Source organism: Nerophis lumbriciformis, linkage group LG26 (assembly GCF_033978685.3).
Source record: "Nerophis lumbriciformis linkage group LG26, RoL_Nlum_v2.1, whole genome shotgun sequence".
NCBI classification, from domain to species: Eukaryota; Metazoa; Chordata; class Actinopteri; order Syngnathiformes; family Syngnathidae; genus Nerophis; species Nerophis lumbriciformis.
Window position 1 is genome coordinate 27,229,502 of NC_084573.2, and position 21,958 is coordinate 27,251,459.

General features: G+C 39.1%; 1 protein-coding gene across 1 annotated transcript in view; it reads right to left on the reverse strand.

Moving 5' to 3' along the window:
* The window catches only part of pals1b (protein associated with LIN7 1, MAGUK p55 family member b), a 50,263-nt gene extending 28,794 nt beyond the window's left edge, over positions 1–21,469 (reverse strand). Inside the window, exons 1-4 of the mRNA XM_061987061.2 lie at positions 20,682–21,469; positions 7,358–7,810; positions 5,068–5,276; positions 356–433 (exon numbers count right to left, since the gene is read on the reverse strand). Coding sequence (XP_061843045.1) covers positions 356–433; positions 5,068–5,276; positions 7,358–7,670 — 600 coding nt within the window. The 5' untranslated portion in view covers positions 7,671–7,810; positions 20,682–21,469. The remainder of the gene's footprint in view (positions 1–355; positions 434–5,067; positions 5,277–7,357; positions 7,811–20,681) is intronic.
* Positions 21,470–21,958: the final 489 nt, after the last annotated feature.

The window sequence follows — 21,958 nt, forward strand, 5'->3', positions numbered from 1 at the left end:
CTGCCAAATTGCTTATTGGACTTGTGCCGTCTCACAGGAAATATTGAAGATGCTGGCAGGTTGCATTTGGTCCGTGGGCCGTAGTTTAGACAAACCTTCTGTAGACGCTATTGAACTCGCACACATCCATACACATTCTTCTAAACAGTAAAGTAGTTTGCTGAGCCCACTTCAGTACAGAAAAGGTGAGATATTACATTACCATGTTGAGCTAATCAACAACTCAATGTTAACCACAGTGGCTTACACATAGATTACCTTTCTCAACTATAGGGGGAGCACTGGTGCAAAAATGCTGGTTGTTAAGTCAATGGTTATAGTGCAGGTTCAAAGAGGATATGATAAGTCAGCTGACCTGGAGATGGGGATTGGTGAGTAGAGCTCTTAGCTCCAAGCCTTCCCTCTGTTGGCTGGACTTGAGGATCTTTTGGACCTGAACACACACACACATGGCATGGTGAGGTCAGATGGTGAAATTTCCTGTCACGTCAGACAAAAAGTGAGAGGATGAACAAGTAATGGTTTTACCCCATGGACATTCAAAAACTAAATTTTCAACATAAAGACAACAATCTGATTGAGATTGTCAGCCATGTCGTCTGTTTACTTTCAAATGGAATGCTGTGAGGTCAGACCTCGATTGCTTCCAGCAGTCCGGAATGCAGCTTGATATCTCAGTGCAACCAACATGGGGGGGACCAAAACAGCTAAAACATATACACTGCCGTCATTTCAATTTCACTTGTCGAAGTCATAGTTCAGATTTAAGATGTTTTCACAATGGTCGCTGACATTAGATCAGGTAGGTTTAGTCTGTTATTAGTTGCACAGTGGAAAGATTCCCAGCATAAACAAGCTGCACAGTCATACCACCCTGCTGCTAGTTTACTTCTTTATGAGCAAAGAAGTGTGACCACTAAATCTTAATGCCACACATTTGTACACCACAGAGAAAAAGAAGCTCCCTGCTATAAAACTTTTTAAGTCTCCACTGCCACACATTCAAAGCAATTTAGCTTTTATATAGTTTTTATTCGTCCTCTCTGGCACAAGACTGCACATTTGAATAATTAAGTTCATCTAGTTAGTGTCACTTCACGGGAGAGTTGTTTGCATGTTAGTGTGAACAAAGGCTTGAGTCTGTAGCGTCCATTACACTAATCAAAGCTTTCACTAACAAGGTGACGCACTTCTCCCTCCCCCTTCCCAGCTCCTCCCACCACACTACAGTAACCTGCTGGAGTTTCTTTTCCTGGCCTCCTTGCTGCAGTGTGCCGCATGGCAGGCAGCTAGGAGATTAGTTTAACCGGGGCCCAATCGGAGCGTCCGACACAGCCTGGCCGCGCTGTTAAATCTGTAAGGCGTCGTTAAAGAGCTTCGGGAGCCGTGCCCGGTGGGTGGGAGCTCACGCCCATTTTACTGTCTACAGGGGAACATGCGTTGCCATGTCTCAGAGCAGATCTATTGGATGTGCTCAGCCGGGTCGTCTCACGGAAAGACGGGAATAGCGGCGGTGCTGCTTGGTGCCCTTTATATGAACTTTACATGCCTCTAATTCAGGTGCATCAGAATTCATGTTGATTCTGCCACACACAGAAGCATTCAAGTCCCGCCTTAAAACCCATTTATACGCTATAGCTCAGGGGTATCCAAAGTGTGGCCTAGGGACCATTTGCGGCCCGCAGCTTGTTTTTTATTGGCCCACGCCACATTATAAATCAGAATCAGAATCAGAAATACTTTAATAATCCCAGAGGGGAAATTAAAGAAAAAATAAACACATTCCGGATTAGAACCCTACACGAAAAAACTAAATATGCAATTTCGGGAGAATAAATGCTAACTTCAGCATGTTAACAGCTAGATGTCAAGCACCAAGTTATACGACTATGAAGCATATGCATGCACAAATAAGTCCAACTTTGTCTTTTACGTATTAATGTTTAATTTGTGGACCTCTCAGATGTAAAGACGTGATGTGCATCCAATCTTTTTTTCTCTAAATACTGTAAGTGTCAAATTAAGTGAGGTCGAGGTGAGCAGTAATGTCTTGGTGATGATAAATTGTTTAAATCTTAAAAAAAAAAAAATTCTGAAAAATGTAAAAATCCACTCCATCCAATTTGAAATATTGTTATCATGATCACTTACGGTATGTATTTGCCTCTAAACCTTTCAAAATACAGACAAATCTGCACTGATTCAGGTAAATAAACAGCAGTCTAAAACACAAAAATGTCTTTCGGTTACGTGATTGCAACCCAGCAATACAAAATAGTACCACCCTAACTGATGTATGTAGGCTTAAACTACTTCAACACAACAAACCAGGAGAAGAATACAAAAAAAATGTAAACAAATATATTACAAAAAAATTAAGAATAGGAATAATATTGAAGTACATCCAAATACATTTTCTTTGACTCTGACTAATTTTCTAGAAGCATTAAAACCCATTTATACGCTATAGCTCAGGGGTGTCCAAAGTGTGGCCCGGGGACCATTTGCGGCCCGCAGCTTGTTTTTTTATTGGCCCACGCCACATTATAAAGACAAAATTAACACATTTCAGATTAAAACCCTACACGAAAAACTAAGTCAGCAAATTCAGGAGAAATTGCTTGAGTATGCTAAAATGCGCAGGCCGAACCTAAATGCTACTTTAGCATGTTAACAGCTAGAATGCGTCAAGTACCAAGTGACACAACTATGAAGCGTATGCATGCAAAAATAGCTAAAAAAAGTTAGCAGCTAACAGTTAGCATGTGTCAATTACCAAGTTATAGGACTCTTCAGCTTCTAAATTCCTGTCTCGTTGCCATTACTACTGTATTAATGGTATTTTTAGTTGATTTAGCCATTGTTATGGTTGAAAATGCTAAATTTAGGGCAGAATTACATAGACATAGAATAGGCTTTGTTACGGACAACACAAAGCTAATATGTGGATGTTGTGTTCAGATAGTTTAGCATATATTGATTGTTTCTAGCATCATTAATGTACAAAATGTATCAAAGTGGCCCCTGCAGCCTTCAATATTAATGTAAAAAGTGGAAAAAGTTTGGACACCCCTGCTATAGCTTTTAGACTCCGTTTTAGACCAGCAGTTTTGCCACTTTTATACTCTGTCCCCTCTCTCCTACCGGGGGGAGGATACCAGGTGGCCATGCCATCTAGATGATGTGCTAGCTGACCCTAGTTGTGACCCGGGTTGTATTATTCTTCCATGCACAGCAGTGGACGTCTCTGTATAGCTGACCTGGCTGAGCCTGGAAGACCCTCTATAACGATCTGTTGGCTTTCTGATATACTGGACTCCCACATTTTTTATTAAATTCACAATTCAATAATTATAGCCACTTGTCATTTATTGCAGCCAATCACCCTGGAAGAGGGGTCCCTTCATCTGCGGTCCCTTCTCAGGTGGTTTGTTGAGTTTTTCCTTGCCCGGATGTGGGTTTAGATCACGGGATGTCGTACGTTTGTGAAGCCCTTTGAGACACTTTTGATTAAGGGATATATGAATTAATTTTAATTGATGGATCTAGACACGTTACATTCCTTTGTGTTACACTGGCACTAACCCTAACAGAGGCCTGAGGCATAAGTGAAGGGTTTATACACTTTTCACTGCTACTGAATTTCTGCACACTGGGTTGCATTTCTTGACCTCCTGATCTTTGATTATGGTAGGGATGCACACTTATGGTAAAAAAAATAAAAAAATATCACAATTAATTTGATCAATATCGAAATTACGATTATTGAAGAATCCAAGGACCGTTATTACTCACGATTATTTGTTATATTAGATAAAACACTGTTTTCCACAAGGCGGCGATCTACTTGCGGTGGTGGGGTCCCAAAAGCGTGGGGATGTATGAACGTGACGTCATTTAATTGGTGATAAAATAGTCCAATAAAAAGGCAAAACAAACGTTGTATAGTATTTTTAGATTTACAAGCACATTTTTTTAGATAATAAATAACATCTACAGGTGTATTATTATAAATTATAATATTGTTTTAAAAATACAATAGAATGCACAACTACAGCAGTTTTATGAAATATTTATGAAATGTATATACAGCATTTACCTTGGGCAGCAGACTAAGGCAGGGTTTCTTCAGGCTGCCAGGAGCTGTTACTGTTGTTTACGTTGCACGCGGATATATTTGAGTGACAGACCGGTGAGGCCAAAGTTGACGGCATATATGTATGAATGTCTGCGTAACACCCAGTGAGTAAGGCAAATACTCGATGGTCCAGAGTTTGTAGCATGAACACATCGAGCACACCATTTGACAGCTTCTCCATATTTTCATGGATAAATGTCCACGGTTTCTCAGTTCTGGTTGTTGGAGGGCAGGATTGTGTTGATCTCTGGCTTCAACCAATGGCAGGGAAGCTCATAACTCAAATGTATGCTCGCAACCTAAAGCATAAGAAAAAGCCAAGAGCTTGTATTTAAAAATTCTTGTAAATGGAGGTGTAAACATATATTTAAAGGAGTGTGCATCGTTGATGAACGGAGAGCGAGACTCCCCGGATGTTTCAGGGAAGTGAAACGAGGTAAACGGCTGCAGCAGTTGAGAGAAGTGTGTCCGTGCCAGCCGGCGTAGTCATGGAGCTCTGTGCTCGTAAACAATAGCTTCTGGCTTGAGGGGGAGCCACTGGCTGTTTAAGTGCTTGATTTGATATGCAGTGGCGCCAGCTTTTTAAATGTTAATATCGCAGACGATCACCTTAATTTAATCGTGGCAGTCAAAATTATTTCATAAAATTCTATTAATTGTGCTGCCCTATGTTGTGGTGCAAAAGTCAGCCAAAAAAAGCAGAGCCTGAACTCAAGCAGGGCGAGACAGACAGCCCGAAGCATCTCATTTCCATCAGACTCTGGAGCATGTTCCCAATCTTCTATTGTCCAATTTCAGTGAACAGGAAATTAAAGCTACTTCTGTAGCCTGGGGTTCCAGTTTTTAGCTCATAGGAGAGGTTTTAAAATGTGAATGATTTCTTAGTTGCATTTCTGATTAATGACTGGTCACAACACGATGATGCTGACCTCCAAGCAAAGGTCCTGTGCTTGCACTGTGAGGGGCGAGGTGGGGTTCACTCGGTTCATCTTCTGGGACACAACGGCGTAGATGCTGTAGGCGCACTTGAAGTCTTCCTTTGCAAGCAGCTGGAGTAGCAGCTCTGCATCCTGCTGGCTCTGAGCGTCTGTTAGGCATTGTTGCGCCCACTTCACAGCCTGCAGCAACTCCTCCAGCTCTGTGGTAGAGAGAAAGGAACATTGAGAGGAGCACACACAGGTTGCAGATGTTTGATGGGATATTTATATTAAATACATAAGATTTTGGTGTTGTACATGTTAAGTTAAATCATGCGGAGTAGGATTGGATCCATTCAGTGGTACAAAAAGTGAGTGTGCACTGTGGGCCCTATTCTCACCTTTGCACTTTTGTTTTGTTTTTTACGCGCTTGAAGTTACGCAAAAGGGTGGAGTGCCATCCCCGGGTTAGGGGGGAGACATTTCCCTAAGTGGGGGAAGTACCTCGGGGTCTTGTTCACGAGTGAGGCAAGAGTGAGGCGGATTGGTGCAGCATCTGCAGCACCTGTATCCATCCATCGAGGTGAAGAAGGAGCTGAGCCAGAAGGCAAAGCTCTCAATTTACCGGTCGATCTACGTTCCTATCCTCACCTATGGACATGAGCTTTAGAGTTCGACTGAAATGGGTACAAGGGGATCAAAATGAATTTCCTCCGTCGGGGGGCGGGGCTCTACCTTAGAGATAGTGGAAGAATCTCTGTCATTCGGGAGGAACTCAGAGTAAAGCCGCTCCACATTGAGAGGAGCCAGATGAGGTGGTTCGGGCATCTCGTCAGGATGGCCACCTGGGGAGGTATTTAGGGTACGTCCGACCGTTAGGAGGCCACGAGGAAGACCCAGTAAATGTTGGGGAGACTATGTCTCCCGGTTAGCCTGGGAACGCCTCGGGATCCCCCGGGAGGAGCTGGACGAAGTGGCTGGGGAGAGGGAATTCTGGGCTTCTCTGCTTAAGCTGCTGCCCCCGCGACCCAACCTCAGATAAGCAGAAGAAAATGAATGGGTGGAAGTTACACAAAACCCTTTTATTTGTATTCTCCTATTCAGCCTGGGGACACGTCCACATTGCGGAAGTAACCCAAAAGTGTCAGAAGGCAGACTTTGCCATTTTTTGGATGTGTGAAAATAATGGAGCATGAAGGTTTACTAACACTCATTGAAATCCATGAAAAATAACACTTTTAATTTGAAAAGGCCATATCCATCCATTGCCAAATATGTAAACAGTTCTTTGATTTAGAGATGAAAAAAAAAACTTGAGGTGGTTTATTGATAGTCGTCACTAAAACTAAGCACAATAAGGAAAGTACATTATACATGCACATACATGTAGGAATCACATTAAATTAATAACAGTTTGAAATACACTGAAAAAAGTGACACAATTATACGGGATGAAGGTTGGCTCTAATTCCGCTAGCTTAATGCTAACGTATAATGGACTAGCTCATACACAGGCTAACCCAAATTAGCATGGCCAATCACAGGGCACATATAGACAATCATTCACACTCCCATTCATATCTATGCACAATTTACAGTCTACAATGAACCTAACATATTTTGGAATGTGGGAGGAAGCCAAAAAAATAAAGCATAGTGGAACATTTTTATATTTGAGATGTTTTTCAAATGTTTTATGTCCAAAAGTATGTAAACAGTAGACGATATACTGTATATCCATTACTTAAATTTGTTTTCATGTTAAAACAAATGTATATTTTTGTATAAAAAATAAATCATTATTTTGAAGGTGTGGCAGCATTTAACTTACTGTGGCGGTGCGCCACGATCATTTATATGTAGGGGAAACCCTGCATGTTGCCATTACCCGACCGGAATTCAAATTCTGTACGTCAGATTACCAGCATAGCCCTAACACTGTGCACCGTGGGAGACTACGAGAACGTTTTGCCATTATATCATTATCAGTGATGGAGCAGAAGGGGCTACATTAGCGGTAACATTTTACATGAGCTTCTTCATGCAAAACAGGGTCCCCACAAATCCTTGGGCCCTACACACAGCGCCTGTTTTGCCTATAGGGAGGGGCAACCCGGTGCGAACCTACAAAGTATAAATAAGCAAGCACGCTGACTTTTATCTTGTATGAATCATGCGGAGTAGGATTGGATAAACCTCAACAGTCAAAAACTTATGTTTATTTATTCCTGTATTATTGCTTTTACTGCTTGTATTGTCTTATGTGACCTGTCTCGCATTTTGTCTTTTTTTCTCAACTCACCATCAACGTCTTTGGCAGCATTCTCCTTGCCCTCGAAGGTGGGATTGTCGACGCCCACTTTGGGGTTCTGCGACAGCTTCTTGAGCCTCAGCGACGCACTGGGGTCGATGTCGTGCTTCCCCCGGCCGCTTTCCTCGTCCCTCCTCTTCCTCAGCTCCTCCTGGTAGTGCTGAATCCTCTCCATTTGGGCGCCGCAGTGCGGGGGTTTGACGAGGCAAGTGTCGTCGCCGGGACAGTCCACAGCCCGCTCCCTGTGGTTGGCGGCCTGAGCGGAGCCCTCCTGCACATAACCGTTCATATGGGAGGTGATCATCCCTGCCCCGCTAGCCTACGGCTCGGACCACTTCAGTCCGGGCTGAGCTCCTTTGGGCGTTAGGAGGAACTGGTTCTCTCATTAGGGGCCATTTTACACCAACAATCAATGCTGTCCTTTGAGTTCCTGCTGCACACATGCTGAAAGACAAGCAGGAATAAATGTAAATATGTATGTAATTACCGCATTTTCCGGTCTATAGTTTCATTTTCAATTTTTAAAAGACATTTTTTTCCCCGTATATACGCCGCAGATATATACGTTGCAAAATGTTGTTATTTACGCAGAAAGATTTGATAAATGTTTATTTACATACCCTAATTGTTTCCAGTGTCCATAACACGGCAGTAAAATGGCTGATCAGACAAAACAGAAGTCATACGTCATGGACCCATTAGCTGTGGAAGCTCGCTCTCCAATCAGCTAAACAGACTCAATAACTCTACGGTGACATCTTGGTAAATTTACTGAGGAATTTGTGAAACTGAAACAATACAAAAAGAATAATAAGTTAATAATCCTAACACAAACACTCATGTTAACATATTAGCTAATGCTAACGACGCTTGGGTCATTACATTACGATAGCATGTACAAATATGCAGGAAAACACTTTGAAAGACATCACACATAGGACAGTTTAGTGAGTAAGAATTGTTTTAGATATATTGTAAAACTTACAAACGTTGCTTGGAGTGATGAATGAAAAAGCCATATGAGTAGAAACGCTATGGACAGCTAGAAGACTGAACAGCACTCTAGTTGAAAAAAAAAGCACTACCGATAAATGGAAGGACACTGCAGCACCTACAGTGAGCTAATTTGTCCAAAAGATGGCGCCATAGCCAAAACAATCAAAAACACCCTCTCAGTGTTTTTGCTTGTTTATTTCATTCAATTATTTTTATTATTGCAGTCAACGAAGAAAAATCCATAAATTATTCACTACGTAAATGCAAGGTTCAAAGCGTAGGAAAAAAAGTAGCGGCTTATAGTCCAGAATTTACAATAAATGTAAAAAAAAAGAGTAGCACCGGCTAGCTTATGTTACCATTAGTGTTTTAACAGAACATATATAATTTTTAAATATATTTTTCAGCTGACAACTAGTCCGCAAACCACTAGCTGGCAAGCACAACACAAATCGCTATCTGGCAACCAGCACACAAATTGCTAGCGCTAATCACTAGCTGGAAATTAATTGAACAAACTAATTGATTACTCAATTACTAAAATAATCGATAGCAGCAGCCTTATAAAATAATAAATGTGCAATATCCCAGAGCAGAAGCTGCACAAAATTTCAACACTGACCCGAAAAGAACAATCATAACTAATATGTAGGCGCCATCTTGTCTTCATTAAGTGTTATATGTGGAAAAATAACACCTCTACAAAAAATATTTATAATGTAGATACTTTTTTTTTTTTTTTTAAATAAAAGAGAGCCATTACATAATACATTCCTAACCCTTATTAGACGTCTGAAACTATCTACAGTGGAGTAGAAAACAAAACAAAAACAAAACACCATAGGCCTCAATAAATGAAAAAAGGCTATTTGATTTACTTATCTATCCATCTTCTCTGTGTACTTTTATTGGGCCAAAGTATTAGGTCTCAATACAAGAGTTATATCTAGGGATGGGTACCGTTTACATTTGAACCGGTCCAATTCCAAGTAAATTGGTATCGATAACTGTACCAATTTTCGATTATTAAAAATGTACTGTTTTTGATGATAGAATCTCTCTTTTTTATAGCAACATTTAAAACTGTCCAGTTGTTATATGTTGTTTTCTTTTCACATTTCTGAGTCTCATTTGCAAGTATGACATAAAGTTGCAATTACAAGACAATAGATGGCAGTAGTGTATAACTTATATATATACAGTCGTGGTCAAAAGTTTACATGCACTTGTAAAGAACATAATGTCATGACTGTCTTGAGTTTCCAATAATTTCTACAACTCTTATTTTTTTGTGATAGAGTGATTGGAGCACATACTTGTTGGTCCCAAAAAACATTCATGAAGTTTGGTTCTTTTATGAATTTATTATGGGTCTACTGAAAATGTGACCAAACCTGCTGGGTCAAAAGTATACATACAGCAATGTTAATATTTGCTTACATGTCCCTTGGCAAGTTTCACTGCAATAAGGCGCTTTTGGTAGCCATCCACAAGCTTCTGGCAAGCTTCTGCTTGAATTTTTGACCACTCCTCTTGACAAAATTGCTGCAGTTCAGCTAAATGTATTGCTGGGTATTGTGGCCAAACAGCTAATTTTTTGTTTCATCTGACATCACATGGACAAAGATAAGACCTTCTGGAGGAAAGTTCTGTGGTCAGATGAAACAAATATTGAGCTGTTTGGCCACAATACCCAGCAATACATTTAGCTGAACTGCACCAATTTTGTCAAGAAGAGCGTGTAAAAAAATAAAAAATAAGAAATACACACATATACCATGGGCGGACAAAGATAAGATCTTCTGGAGGGAAGTTCTGACTTTTGACCACGACTGTATATATAGAGTATGGCCAACTAAAAACAGGCGACATGACTGCTACCAAGGACGTGTGCAGCTGTGCCTGTACGCATTGGATTGCTGTCGTTTTGACGTTAGTATTTCTGATGAAATAAACAAAAATAAATACGTCTACATCATACTTGCCAACCCTCCAGGATTTTCCGGGAGACTCCCGAAATTCAGCGCCTCTCCCGAAAACCTCTCGGGACAAATTTTCTCCCGAAAATCTCCCGAAATTCAGGCGGACCTGAGTGACGTGTCGACAGCCTGTTTTCACGTCCGCTTTCCCACAACATAAACAGCGTGCCTGCCCAATGACGTTATAACTGTAGAATGATCGAGGGCAAGTTCTTGGTTTCTTATGTGGGTTTATTGTTAGGCAGTTTCATTAACGTCCTCCCAGCGCGGTAACAACACACAACAACAGCAGTCACGTTTTCGTCTAACTAAAAGCAGTTTGTCTGCCGTAAACAGCAATGTTGTGACACTCTTTAACAGGACAATACTGCCATCTACTGTACATGCATATGTGACAATAACATCCAGGGCTTTTAGAGAGTGCAGTGCACAACTGCGCACACAACAAGGAGACGAAGCAGAATGCATCATCAGAGAGGGTGTTCAGCATGGTTAGAAACATAGTGACAGAGAATAGAACAAGGATGGACAATTCAACCCTTAACTCAACAATGAGTAGATGAGTGTTATGTGTGTGTATATGTGTAAATAAATGAACACTGAAATTCAAGTATTTCTCTTATTTATATATATATATATATATATATATATATATATATATATATATATATATATATATATATATACATATATATATATACACACATATATATATATATATATATATATATATATATAAAATAAATTATATATATATAGCTAGAATTCACTGAAAGTCAAGTATTTCTTATATATATATATATATATATATAAGAAATACTTGACTTTCAGTGAATTCTAGCTATATATATATATATATATATATATATATATATATATATATATATATATATATATATATATATAATTTATTTTATATATATATATATATATGAAATACTTGACTTGGTGAATTCTAGCTGTAAATATACTTCTCCCCTCTTAACCACACCCCCAACCACGCCCCCGCCCCACCCCCGACCACGCCCCCCTCCCGAAATCGGAGGTCTCAAGGTTGGCAAGTATGGTCTACATATAGTTCTAATTTAGTCTGTTTTTGTCAAACCATATATTTTGTTCATTTCTTCTGTAATTTGTATTATCTTCTGTGTGTTTTCTCCTGAATAAAACGCAGACGTGTCGTGTGTCTACCTGGCACAAGACGCTGTAGTTGGTGGCTCGTAAAAAATGTCACAAAAAAAAAAGTAACAGGCAAACACATAGGATCAGCTCAAAGTTAGTAGCAGTCATGGAGCCCTGTTGTCACGTGAGTGCCTTTTGACCAATCATTGAGTAGATTGCCTGAAACTGAGTTGGCCATATTCTCTTTATACACGACTCTGGTTTATGGTGTGTTATGTTGCTGCGTCCTAAAACAGTTGATTGTAAAGTTCAACTGAGTTATACTTTTAATTATAAATTTGGAGGTGCTGAAATCGCTATGTAAAAAATCGCTAATGCTAATCAGGAGCATGTCAATAGCAAAGCCAATGTATATTAGCATTAAGCAAGTGCATTTTTTCTAAAAGTGGAGCACTACTTTACTTACATTGGAGCGTTTTTATGAGTCACTTTCTTTGTTGGCGTTGACAATTGCAACATTACCTAGAGGTAGTTTGGCTGACTCCGCACTGAGTGCTGCTGGAGTGATCGCCAAGCACCGAAGAGCCGGCAACCGGCTGTGACGTGGCGTCGGCACCGATGGATTCGACACAAATCGGCGCACGGTAGGACATGCAGGATCCGGTCCGTGCCAAAACAGTACCGGATTCTGTACCCACCCCTATATTAAACTACTGCATTCTATTTAGCTATAGGTTTGTTGTCGTGTAGAAGTGCACAACACCACACTTGTAATTAGTGCGGTGAATCTTTGGGCACCACACAATTCGATTCGATTCTTGGGGGTAACGATTCAATTCAGAATCGATTCTCAATTCAAAATCAATACTTTTTTTAATAACATTGTATGCCAGTTCCAGGATTAACTGCATTTCTCCATAAAATAGATAAACAGCGCTGATAAATTTAAATTACTTAAAAGAAAACAAGTTTTGTTTGATAAAATTCTACCCAAATATTTACTAAAGTCAAATACAAATAAGGCAACAGAGAAGTATCCAACCCTTCTCTTTTTTAAAGTAAATCTGCACAGCAGATATAATCATCTACATCAGAGGTGTCCAAACATTTTGGACTTGGGGGCCGCATATATATATATATATATATATATATATATATATATATATATATATATATATATATATATATACACACACACAGATGTGTACATATTATATTAATATAATGAATATCTAATAATAATTATAATTGCATATTAAGAGTATGTGAAAGTTTGGCTCCTACCTTGTCTACTTCCGTGACGACCTTCGTAAAGTTTTGTAATCAATCAGAAATATCAGGCAGCTAAAATGCGCCAAACGTGGATAAATATGGAGAGCGTTTTGCAATTTTCCCATCATGCTTTGTAATGGATTTAATTGGGTGTAATTTTGATTGTATTTATGGTGAATGGGCGTTTTTTTATAATGTCCACAATGTTCAATGACTTGGTTGGATATATTTTTTTTTGCACCATGACTAGCTATGGAAGGTTGTTTGCATTAGGTTGTACAAGTAAATGTTGCGCATGGTCATATTTAAAGATAAAAAGACTCATGTTGTTCACTAGATGACGACAAAAAACAGCACCAAATTAGACTTTTGAAATGAATGCAACCTCCCCCCGAGCAAGATACCTAATTATTCTTGCGGCCCAATTTGAAGACTTTGGCGGCCCACACTTGGCCCGCGGGCCGTAGTTTGAAGATATTGGCTCTACATCAACAATCTGATTTGCCTGAGTGGCTGGAAAGGACATCCATCCATCCAGTTTTTACCGCTTGTCCCTTACGGGGTCGCGGGGGTGCTGGAGCCTATCCCAGCTGCACACGGACGAAAGGCGGGGTACACCCTGGACAAGTCGCCACCTCATCACAGATAGACAGACAACATTCACACTCACATTCACACACTAGGGACACTTTATAATTGCCAATCAACCTATCCCCAGGTGCATGTCTTTGGAGGTGGGAGGAAGCCGAAGTACCCAGAGGGAACCCACGCAGTCACGGGGAGAACATGCAAACTCCACACAGGACAGATAAAAAAAATAATAATCTAAATTTTTTTTTAGAAATACAATTTTTTTTTGGAATTGATTAAGAACCGTTACAAATAAGAATACATTTTTTGACCCCCCTACTTGTAATACTGTGACTCTCCTGTGAATCATATTTGATACAATTGTGCTTTAATACCGTCTGCCTTTCACTTTCTGCACACTTTAAGTAGGCTGATGTTTGCTCGCTCTTACCTCGCACTAATCTATACTCTGAGCATGGAAAGCTCTCTGGCCTCAGTCCCCTAAAATCCCTCATCCAGTCCTCGACCGGAGTACGCATGTCCTCCGCTGTCCCTTGGTCAGGAGCAGCTTAATTAAAATGCGACTTTATGCACTGGACGCCATTCTTGACACACTTGAACTGCCATGTGTGGGCTTTTCTGGGATGCAATTTGCAGGTTTTGAGAGTCAGACGTATTAAAAAGTAGAAACCGACATGTGCTAGTTTAGACACCTTTAAAGCTCAGGTCAAACAGGCACTGGTGTCGTAGACATGGCAGCCCTCCTCCCTCCACTCCTGACTTCACACAGCTAATCGCTATTGGCAGGCCTTGCTAGCGCCCCCCCAAGCTCTCGCTCCAAGCTCTGGAGGCGTTTATCTGTGTTTAGACTGGCGGCTGACACAACAGTGGAGACGTCTCCATGGCCATCTGTCGCCGCGGCCTTAATTAATCCTCGGATAGCTCAAGCAGCCGAGGTACCTGAGCAGGAGGTTCGAACACGTGGGATCAGATTGGCTACAATATATATGTTACATTTAATTTATTATGAACAAAAAGACAAAGATGGTAATTGTTGGAGTACAGTCATCCCTTGCCACATTGAGCTCCTAAATATACAGCTTCTTTCTATCAGATTTTTTTAAAGCATATTCTATGTATGTAGCCTAATTTATAGGGCTGTTAATATTTTGGGCACCACACGATTCAACTCGATTCTTGGGGGTAACAATTCGATTCAGAATCGATTCAAAACGATTCTTAGTTCAAAATCCATACTTTTTAATAACATTGGGTGCCAGTTCTAAGATTAACTACATTCCTCCATAAGCTCTGATACATTTCTATATTATTTAAAAGACAACTGGTTTAGTTTAATAACATTATTCCCAAACATTTAATAAATAAAAGTTTAAAAAAAGATATATATATATTTATGTATGTATATTTTTAAAATCTATTTAAATTTTTTTGAATCGATTAAAAATTGTTACGGATAAGAATTGCGATTCATTCGAAAATCGACTATTTTATGCATTTTTAAGCATAAATAAATAAATAAATGGGTTGTACTTGTATAGCGCTTTTCTACCTTCAAGGTACTCAAAGCGCTTTGACACTACTTCCACATTTACCCATTCACACACACATTCACACACTGATGGAGGGAGCTGCCATGCAAGGCGCTAACCAGCACCCATCAGGAGCAAGGGTGAAGTGTCTTGCTCAGGACACAACGGACATGACGAGGTTGGTACTAGGTGGGGATTGAACCAGGGACCCTCGAGTTGCGCACGGCCACTCTCCCACTGCGCCACGCACATGGCTAAAAAAAGTAAAACTATCAATACTACAGTAAACCCGTATTGGCCACTGGATGAGACCAAACCAATCAGAGTGCCCTGTATCTGCACAGCACATAAACATTTATCATGATCATGTTGACAAAATGTTTTTTCCTAGACATTTATCCTCATTAATGTGGACCGGTTACTCCCTTTGTGTTATTAATGTGCTATTTCAAGGAGTAAAAAGAAAAACTACTTCCTGCAGAGTGTGCATAACACTTTGGTTTCGCCGTGTTTTTTTTGTACTCACATTCCACATGGCAAGGACAAACTTGCTGTTTGGCGTCCTCCATATTGACTTTCTTGGTTTCGAATGGAGCCCTAACACTGCCAGTAAATTTTGGTGTAGGAAAAAAATGTAGTAGTAAAAGTTGGATTGACACTGAATCAGGTATAAGTAATGTAAAATGTTCAGTTTAAAATTAAAAAACTATTTTTGTGGATCATATTTGTGTTGCATGTTTTTCAATACCAATCCTCATATTTGTTCTTTTCTTATAGTTTTTTTAATATTCGTATTAATGTTTTTTTTGTAAGGTTTGGGTTTCATTTCTCAATTCAACACTTACCAATTTTTTTTTTCCCACTGTCATTACAACTTTTTTAGTTTAAGGTTTGGGTTTCATTTCTCAATTCAACACTTACCAATTTCATTTATTCCCCCCCCCCCAGTGTCAATACAACTTTTTCCACAAGGCCATTTTTTTTCCACCACCAAGGCATAGTGGCTGTGCTATGTCTCCATAGTTGTGCAGCCTGTCACTACCGGATCAATTGACCCTTAGTGCATGCATGACTGTAAAGAAGTCATTTCAGCTAATAAATACCAAGATATAAATAATAAATATCAGTGTTTATCTCCCGGCGACAACATGACATCAGATATACCGTTAGCTTCAAATATGGAAAATTTACAGGACAAATAAGGGATTTTCATTTTTTATCACCGAAGGCTGGTAAATTTAAAAATAATAAAAATAACATACAGAACCAAAACAGAGCTCAAACTCAGGACTCGTGTATCACAAGTGCACCGATAGCTATAATTACATTTATGTTTGTCATAATCTGGATTATTTTTGTACGCCACTCAAAATGTACAGTTATAATGAATTATTATTTTGTTTTGTCTTTTTATACATTTATTTAAGATGTGTCCTCTTAAGGGCTGTGAATCTTTGGGCACCACACAATTCTATTCGATTCTTGGAGGTAACGATTCGATTCAGAATCGATTGTCGATTCAAAATTCAAAATCAATACTTTTTTTTAAAACCATTGTCTGCCAGTTCTATGATTAACTACATTCCTCCATAAAATTGATAAACAGCTCTGATAAATGTCTATATTTATAAGAAATTCTACCCAAACATAATTAAGTCAAATACAAATAAGCCAACCAGAGAAGTAAAAAAATGTAATTTGTATTTATCTATTTATTTTTTTTGTTTTATTTAAATGTTTTTAAATTAATTTAGAATCGTTACAAGTATGAATCGCGATTCATTCGAAAATCCCTTTTTTTTTTTTAACACCCCTAGTCCTCTTTCTGTTTCAGATTTTGTATATGATGATACTTAAATGTCCCTTTCGCGGTACTATAAATAACTCGGCAATAAAAATAATTTGTATAATTCTGTTGTGAAGCCACTCACCTTCATATTTATTGTGCAAAGTAGTCAAACATTTATGATTCTACACCAAAAAACATTCTATTTATTATTATTATTCCGCTGCGAAAGTTAGGCGCGCTCCACAGCCCACAGTTCAAGTGTCAAAACGTTTGACGCGACCGGGAATCATGAGCTCCCCCCAATTTTTAAAAATTAATATCCCGGTTTATCCAGAATTCCCGGTTTTCCGAGACATTTGGAACAAAAAATGGGCCAATTTTCAAACATACACAACGCCCACATTTCTCACCCGATTTTAACCAGTCCGCCATCCACACACTCCACTCACCTTGGACCATCAAACTACTATTTTCCAAGTTCAAAAAATTACAGGAATTCCCAAAATTCCAAAGCCCTATTTTCACCTCTTCCTGAAAAGTTTTCACAGTCCAAATTCCAATTCCACCTTCAAAACATTCCTCTTAGTTGGAACAACAAACACTCCTATTTTTTTCCCTCGTACAAATTCCCAGTTTTCCCGAAATTCCAGGAATTCAGAAATACCCATTCTCAATTCAAACTGTTACTACGTCAACATTTTTCAATGGATTCCAAAAAATCATACCAACCCATTCATATCATTTAGGACAATTGTGCTATCCATCCATCCATTTTCTAACGCTTGTCCCTTTCGGGGTCGCGGGGGTGCTGGAGCCTATCTCAGCTGCATTCGGGCGGAAGGCGGCGTACACCCTGGACAAGTCGCTACCTCATCCAATTGTGCTGGTATCAATGTTTTAAGAATATCACTGTTTTCGCGAAATTTCCAGGAAAATAATCGTTCTACAATGCCCTACATTGTCAAAAAGGTGCAACATTTTAAAACCCGATTCCGACCTTTCAACCATCCACCCACACTATTTTTCTGATATCCATCCATCCATCCATTTTCTACCGCTTATTCCCTTTGGGGTCGCGGGGGGCGCTGGAGCCTATCTCAGCTACAATCGGGCGGAAGGCGGGGTACACCCTGGACAAGTCGCTACCTCATCCAATTGTGCTAGTATCAATGTTTTAAGAATATCACTGTTTTCGCGAAATTTCCAGGAAAATAATCGTTCTACAATGCCCTACATTGTCAAAAAGGTGCAACATTTTAAAACCCGATTCCGACCTTTCAACCATCCACCCACACTATTTTTCTGATATATCGAATGCAAAACATGTTTTCTCTTTCCCGAAATTGCCGGTTTTCCTGGAAATGTCTCCCCATTAACAATGAATGGGCAATATACAATCTACTGCATATCTCACATTTCTCATGCGATTCGAATCGTTCCAACATCCACACACTTCACTCACCCTGTACATTCAAGCATTTCCGTTCCGCTCACACATATCATACCGGAATTGCAAAATGTGTACAAATTTGTAGTTTTGTACAAGTGTAAATACTATGTACATAAATATTTTGGAGTTTCAGTTTTTGTTTTAATGCCTAATGTCCCCTTTGCGGTACTTATAAAGGTTTACTTCATCCATCCATCCATTTTCTACTGCTTGTCCCTTCAGTCTACTCTATTTTCTCCTAGCCTTCTATATTTGTGTACAAATATTATGACCATAAATACCAGGTCAATAAAAATAATTTGAAGTGCATTAGGTGGCGACTTGTCCAGGGTGTACCCCGCCTACCGCCCGAATGCAGCAAAGATAGGTTCGAGCACCCCCCGCGACCCCGAAAGGGACAATCGGTAAAAAAATGGATGGATGGATATATTTAAATAGCGCTTTACATTGAGAAAACCAATTATTTACATTTCATTAACACCAGTGTGGGTGGCACTGGGAGCAAGGTGGGGGAAGGACACAACGGCAATGACTAGAACAGAAGTGTCATACACATTTTAGATGGGGGGCCACATGGAGAAAAATCTACTCCCAAGTGGGCTGGACTGGTAAAATCACGGCACGATAACTTAAGAATAAAGACAACTTCAGATTGTTTTCTTTGTATAGAAATACAACAAGCACATTATGAAAATGTACAAATCATAATGTTGTTGTTGTTTTGTTTTTTTACACTTACATGTTGCGGTTAATAGTATTCTATCTTTATTTGTCGTTATTTACACTTTCTGAATAAATTATGTGATAATATTCATCAGTTAATTTTCAATCTATCAAGATAAAAACATCAAAATCCAATTACAGGATGTCATTCATGTAGTTTGATCATTTTCCTCGACTGGTGTACTAACATCATGTGGTTTATTTTTATTTTTTTACAAACCGGTATGTAGCATAATCTACAAAGATACAAAGAATTGCTATTGCGACATCTAGTGGACAGATTTAGAACAGCAGTTTTTTTCATTAAAAATTTTCGGCTCATTTTTATAATTGCGGGCCAGATAGAACCTTTTCGCGGGCCTGATCCGGCCCTCGGGCCATACATTTGACACCCCTGGACTAGAATATTGTTAGCTTCTGTTATGAAGCAAATAAGAACAGTAAAGTATATTTGTATATTAATGATGGATTCATCCGCATTAATTGTATTCTATATAGTGGATTTCTAATAATATATTATGTATCTTTCATCACAACCTCTGAGATTGCTGGATACAAATAAATGTTTAATCTTCCAGGTGACTAACAAAAAGTTGATTTTGTTTTCATTCCATTGTGCAATTTATGTACAGTATGGAGCAGTTGTGCTTCTGTTTATTTTAGTAAACATTGCCATGTTATTACCGTACATTAACCCTTGTGTAACGTTCATATTGTTGTTACTCAGCCAGCGTTTGTGGGTCTGATGGACCCGTTGCATTTTGTGGCTTTTAATGCTTCACAATCAAATACTTTTATGTTAAAATACTGAACAGATGTTTACCTTATCCCAATAAACATATGTCCAGTATTTTAGCATAAAAGTGTTTGATTGTAAGGCATTAAAAGCCACTAAATGCAACGGGTTCATCAGACCCACAAACGCTGGCTGAGTAACAACAATATGAACGCTGCACAGAAAATTCCTCTGCCAGTTTCTGCATCCCACAGGGATTCTTCTTTTGTGTTTCTGCACCTGCGGTTCCCACAAAAGGTTGCAACATTGTTTGTCAACACTGTCTGCTCTCATTTTCTCGCACATTTTGACCCTCTGATGTTCTGTGTACCTACACTCTGTCCTCCTCCTGTCTAGGCCTGCTGTGTGTGTGTGTGTGTGTGTGTGTGTGTGTGTGTGTGTGTGTGTGTGGTACACAGAACATCAATTTCCACACTTCTATTAGCCCCAGGTCCAGTGGACCCGGACATCTTATATGTAATAGAAATGTGTAGGGGGGGTGTATGGTCATTAAATATGTATTCTGATATATGTTCTTCATAGAAAATGAGCCAAAGTCAGTGAGTCTCAGTTTAAAAAATTAATTAATTGTAAAATTGTTCTTTTAATAAAAAATTAAAATGGGTCCCACAGACCCGAACACCACACAAGGGTTAAAGTAGCGATGAAAAGTGCACAAAGTATTAGCGCAACAAAAGACTGATATTATTTTATATACAATTTAACGTGATTGAGCGAGGTTACAAATGCTTATATAGTGCAGCAGAAGGTGAAAATAGTCTTTAGTTGTGCTAAAACCAAACAAATAGCGGCTGCTTTGCTGGGAGATTAGTTTAAATAGCCTTCACGTGTAACTATTTAGCTACAAAGGTGTATGTAAATGTCCATGTTGGTGCTCTTACACGAAACCGAGTGTTTAAATGTGTTCATTTTGTAGTAAAATGTGTTTAAATTGTGTGAAAAGTCGTCATTAGTTGAAGTAAATACCTTGAAGCTAAAGCAGAATGGTATAAATTAGCTTAACAGCCGGGTGCCGCTAACTCCCTAGGAACTACGCAACTGTCCCGTTAACACACGAAGACCACTCACCGCCTTTAAGAAACTCCGTTCTTTTTTTTTTAATCCACCGCCGCTTCTTGGGACAAAAAAAAGTGGCTTTATTCACAACAAAAGCCCATTTTTGTTCCGTCTCGGGGTCTCCGCGTCCAGCCTCTTGGAGTGAGAGTTGCGTTCAGGAACGGTCGGGACACTTGAGACATGGGTGTTTCAATGTGTGGTCTCCTTGGCAACAGGGAGGCACCACAGCGCCGCTCCTCGGCCAGACGCGGGGTTGCGTCATCTTGAAGGCTGTTTTGTCAAAAGTATTGGGACACACACTGGAAAATGTTTTGTTTTTGGATGACTTTTTTTTACAACGATATGGAAAGTGGACAGACAAAGCGCTGTTTTTAATTGAAGACATTATGGATATAACAACACACTTGCTGTATTTACTCACCCGTAAAATCTGCAATTGTTTGTACATACTGTAAATGGAAAAACAGTACCACTTTTATTTTTAGGGGAACCTTCTGGCAACTGAGCTGCTATTGTTTTTTTTTAAATAAAAAAAATATACAGCCATTGTTTCTACACTGCATTACTGTAATTGTAAAAACGGTGGCACTGTTATTTTTACAGTAAAATTTGACCGATTGAGCTGCTAGTTTTTTTTTTTTTTTTTTACCATGACATCTACATTTGTTTTTACAGTGCATTACTATAAATTAAAAACATGTACCACTTTTTTTACAGTAAAATTTGGGTGACTGAGCTGCCAGTCGTTGTTTTTACAGTGTATTACTGAAAAAAAACTTTTTGTTTTACCGTAAAATCAATTTTTTTCGTGTATTACTGTAAATGTATAAAATGTATTTTTACAGTATGATTAACAGTTTTTAACCAAAAAATCTGACTTTTTTTCCTTCACGATGCAAGCCTTGCATCATCTTGAATTTTTTAAAGCCCAAAATAGCATACATTGAAAATGCACACCTACTAATAAACACATTATCGATTAAAAAAAACAGTCCAATAAAGAAATAAATGAAGACTAAATGACTTAAGCACAATTGTTTATGTGCAGGGTAAAAACTATGTCTAGTTCCTGCAAGAAGAGAACATTCAGTCTCTTTTCGAGTGCAACCCTCTTCTGCGTATTTAAATATAAAACTTTTCTTTTTAATAAACTTATAGTTAGAGCTGGCTTAGGTTTTGACTGGCATCTGAAAGACTGTGAGCCCACTGCCAACAAAGTCTTTCATTATGGTCATGTAGTTTGAGTGGGAACCCGGCATTTCAATGTCAACCATACACCACATTTCTTA